The sequence below is a fragment of the Salmo salar genome, chromosome 05 (genome assembly GCF_965601325.2).
Source record: "Salmo salar chromosome 05, fSalSal1, whole genome shotgun sequence".
Lineage (NCBI taxonomy): Eukaryota > Metazoa > Chordata > Actinopteri > Salmoniformes > Salmonidae > Salmo > Salmo salar.
In genome coordinates, this window is record NC_138295.1 from 73,192,501 (window position 1) to 73,196,794 (window position 4,294).

A 4,294-nucleotide genomic window follows, 5' to 3' on the forward strand; every position below is an offset into this window, starting at 1 on the left:
TGTTTCAATTCTACTACTAAGATCCAAGGGAAGTGAATTCCACCTGTCCAGGTCATCATATATTTTCTTGTTGATGTGATCGTAATTCATGTCATAAAGTTTGGGTGTATCTTTTGTTTGATTTACTCCAAGATATTTAATGGATGAAGAGGCATACTTACTCTTCAGCTCTTCCTGTGGGTATAATTATATACTAGGGCTGAACCCAAGAGTTTTAACGGACAAAAGAGTGTCGGCTTGTTTACAAGCCAGTACTCACATTTGGCATGGAAGACAGGTCTTGTTGTTTTTCTTGTCTCGGAAGTAGAAGTCCTTACATTCACACACTGTGTCACTCTCTTGAGTACCTGTCAACAACAGTATGTACACTCAGTACACACACAAACGTTGTCATACACACACACAAATAATACTACTAGTAGAACAAAACAAAGGGTTGTCCTTATTATGTAATAACCGTTATACTGTGTAATCCATAAGTAAATACCAGGTTGGTTGGAAAGACGGGAAACATTATGAACCACACTAGCAAGACAAACTCACATGGTTGTGTTTCTCTCTCTCCAGGTCCACATGTCTTGCAACTGAGGCACTCCCGTGTTTCCGAGTTTATTCTATTTTTGTAGAAGCCTTTTTTGCAGCGACACAGTGTGTTGCTACTCTTCTTGCATGGCGACTCCTCTTCCTCATTGTCTACAGGTGTATGGAACAACACAGCCAAGAAGAACAGAACAGAGAGAAAGAGAGAGAAGACAAGAGACATTTGCTTTCATACCATATTGAGACCATCTATAATTGCACATTATTGTAAATCATTGAAAATGTTACTAAATAACTGTACTGTACCAACACAGAGTGTACAACGGAGGCAGGTCTTGACATAGTTACTCTTCTCTCGGTACGTCCTGCCCTCTTCACAGGGGACACATTGGCTATTCTCGCCGTCCTTAGTGCAGTGCTCCTTCAGCTTAAACCCTGGAGAACACAAGGCATACATACTAAGGGGGAGGCAACACAATCCAGCAAATTGATTTACTGTAAAACCTGGTAATATGTCAGAGCTAAAACTAGGCTAGAGAGTGACAAATATAGTATACAGTATGTAGGCCTACCGTGTGATAGACGACTGAACGGCCATCTTTTATACACAATAAGAGTAGAATCTTGAAATAAGATTTTGGTTTAAAGCTGGAATCCTTAACTGGTGAAACTGCCACATCCATTTGGGATATTACAACAACAAAGAAGTTACTGCAAACCTAGGTTTTCCCCCTCTGACATCAATACACAGGCACACATCTCCCCGCTGCACCGAGCGAGCCAATTGAAGCACACGTAGCCTTCTCTTTTGCCTTGCGCAACATTTGGTGATCCAGAAACAAGAGACCACTTGTGTGGCTGTTTTGTACGGAAATCTGGGAATATTTGGCCAATTAAACATTTCTGGTTCCTCTCAGGGGGAAAAGAAAATAGACTTTTCAAACAGGATTGAGTGAAGTAGCATCAAATATGTTGAATGAGCAACTAATGAGCATGGAGAGTTTGACGAAATGACCTTATATTTTTCAGTCTAATACGGCTGTTTACTTACTTTTGTAGCTCTTCGTTAGACACACGCTTTTTGTAAACACCGGTAGGTAACTGTCCTCTCCAAGTTTAGCTGGAATTTAGCCACGAAAATATTTGAAAAATGTGATTGGTTGATGATATGACATTGGCCTACATCTCTTCTTGCGCTGTGCAGGATATCAGATCTCAACAACATTGGAGAAGTGTTAGAAGCGTCCATCAGCAGTTGAAACAATAAGAAAGCATAAACAAGTTGAGGGATGGGGCCGGAGAAACGTAGCCACTCTCAAATTCATAGACAGAGCTATGCAAGGACTGACCATCCAGGATATCAAAATGATAGTTTTAACCATGTTTTGAGACTATACAATATTTGTTAACATTTACTTTGTTTACAAACATTGGAGTAAAACAAGCTTATATTTAGGGTTCTGATGGGGTACGACAGTTGAACTAAGCTCATGGGGCATTTCTAAGTTATATTCTTCAAAAATCAATAGGTATTTCTATAACAACAATGTAATGTCATTAATTGAATCCAAAAATGGATGTAGTTACTGCAGATTTCCCCTTTAACATCACCAGCACCACATCCTTATGCTATAGTATATTGTCATATGGGCAACTTGATTGCAAAAGAGACAGGTTGGAATGTAAATTCTCATCAAATGAATAGGAAGTCTAAAAAATAAAAAAAATCTAGCTTTTTTCTAAATTAGTAGTGTTTTAATTTGTTGATAAAATGAGGGACATGATTGTTTGGTTGCAGGACGTTGGACAAAGGGCAAAAATTAGGGACCTGGTTAAATAAAGGTGAAATAAAAATAAATAAATAAAACAATCCGGGACATATAGTTACCCTAGTTCTGGGGCGAACAGTGGCACTGTTCCCTTTAAAGCGGATTTGATTTTCAACTCAATGCATAGTGTATGGAAAAGTATAAGTTACACCCACATTACCCTCTGGAATGGAAAGGCCCAGTTGTATAAGTGCAGTGTAATATAGTACAGTACAGAAGGCCTACCTTCATGGCACTTTCGACAGCATGTCCCGTTAGCATTGTGGTAATGACTCCCGTCAGGGCATTGACTCCCCTCAGGTGGTGGTGCCAAGAGGTAGGGGTCTACTGACCAGCACTGCAACATTACATTACATTGTTGTTATAGAACAGATCCAATCAAATACCAGTCATATGTAATTACTGAAAATATTTTATAACTGATTGATAGGCTACTGTATAGGCCTATTCCTGAAATGATTGACTAATTGATTTACTGATTTAATAATTTATTAACACTGAATTGATTGGTGTGAATAATTGACAAATTTGTTGGATTGGTGGGGGATAATTGATGTATTGCTGAGAAATAAGTACGACTAGATGGGGCATTATGTTATTGGTAGAGGACTCGGCATTATGCATCTGTTCGTGTTAAAATGTCTTACCAATACGAGCAGAGCGCAAACGTTCAGAATGCATTTTTCCTTCCATTTCCCTCTCAAGACGTCCATTCTTTCACACCCTTTTTCTCACTAGCACCATCTTTAAAAGAACACCTGCAGAAAGAAGAGATGGGGTAACACGTGGGACAAAACTCTTCATAATGCTTTCACATATTAGGTCTACTTGACTTACCTTTTTTCTAGTGCAAAGAAAATGTTGTCAATATGAATCAGTATTTCGCTGTGTAAAAATAACTTTAATACTACCATGTCAAGGCTATATAGATATGAACTTTGTTTGATTTAAAACGCATAGCCTAGCTTGCGTTATAACGCAAGTCTCAAAAAATAATGTACATAACCTATCGGATCTAGGCTATGTATTTATTTCTTTTAGAATGTAACCTTTGTTTATCTAGGCAAGTCAGTTAACAACAAATTCTTATTTACGACGGCCAAACCCGGCCGCCCTATGGGACTCCCAATCACGGCCAGTTGTGATAAAGTCTGGATTCGAACCAGAGTGTCTGTAGTGACGCCTCTAGCGCTGAGATGCAGTGCCTCAGTCCGCTGCGCCACTCGGGAACCCATTTATGGCGAGGCAAATTATTTGTAAATTATTTTCCGGGACTTATGTTATAACTAGGATATGCATTTTAATTCATACAAAGTTCATATCTAGTTCAAGAATACACCCCACTTAAGCCACAATAAAAACCGAGAAAACGTATTTAGTTTCGATTTCACTGTAGCGTACACCCACTGTTTTTAGCCACAGAAGTCCGATATTATCAATCTCTTTTCCCAAAACTACAGGCGGAGAGTTACCGTCACTTACCTTTATCAAAACCGCTCCTACATGACAAATGGCGATGCAGTCGAGTCTCCAATATTTAAATCTAATTTGTAGTAAGACTTTAAGAAATGCATTCAAATCTCAAAAGATACGCCAGGGTATTAAATGGCGAGTTCTAGTGAGGGGGCGGACTCAAACGGGAAAAAAGAAACGTCATTGTTTCAAGGAAGTCTGAATTGCAGGGCGTAATATAGGTTACACCATAGGTAGTATGATAAAGGCTTATAATACTCGATTGAGCAATAGCAGGCTGTGCGCCTATGGGTCACATGAGACATTTCCCAAGTGTATATAAAAACAACAATTGAAACACCTGCAGGGGGCTAGGGGGATTGTTTCTTTTATCGGGATGTAGCATAATGCTAAATATGTTGGGCGATTTGTTACATTCAGTATCACTACGTCAAGGAAATATAGTATCTAAC

The 4,294-nt window shown here is 39.0% G+C and overlaps 1 protein-coding gene across 2 annotated transcripts in view; it reads right to left on the bottom strand.

Annotated features, from left to right (window-relative positions):
• tnr1a (Tumor necrosis factor receptor superfamily member 1A) overlaps nucleotides 1-3,942 on the bottom strand; it is an 11,871-nt gene extending 7,929 nt beyond the window's left edge. Inside the window, exons 1-6 of one of the 2 annotated variants that reach the window (NM_001141773.1) lie at nucleotides 3,852-3,942; nucleotides 3,017-3,127; nucleotides 2,595-2,706; nucleotides 847-975; nucleotides 544-693; nucleotides 260-347 (exon numbers count right to left, since the gene is read on the bottom strand). In NM_001141773.1, the coding sequence (NP_001135245.1) occupies nucleotides 260-347; nucleotides 544-693; nucleotides 847-975; nucleotides 2,595-2,706; nucleotides 3,017-3,082 (545 nt within the window). In that variant the 5' untranslated portion in view covers nucleotides 3,083-3,127; nucleotides 3,852-3,942. Of the gene's footprint in view, nucleotides 1-259; nucleotides 348-543; nucleotides 694-846; nucleotides 976-2,594; nucleotides 2,707-3,016; nucleotides 3,128-3,851 lie in introns of those variants that run through there. The other variant, XM_045717705.2, reaches the window with a different exon arrangement.
• Nucleotides 3,943-4,294: the final 352 nt, after the last annotated feature.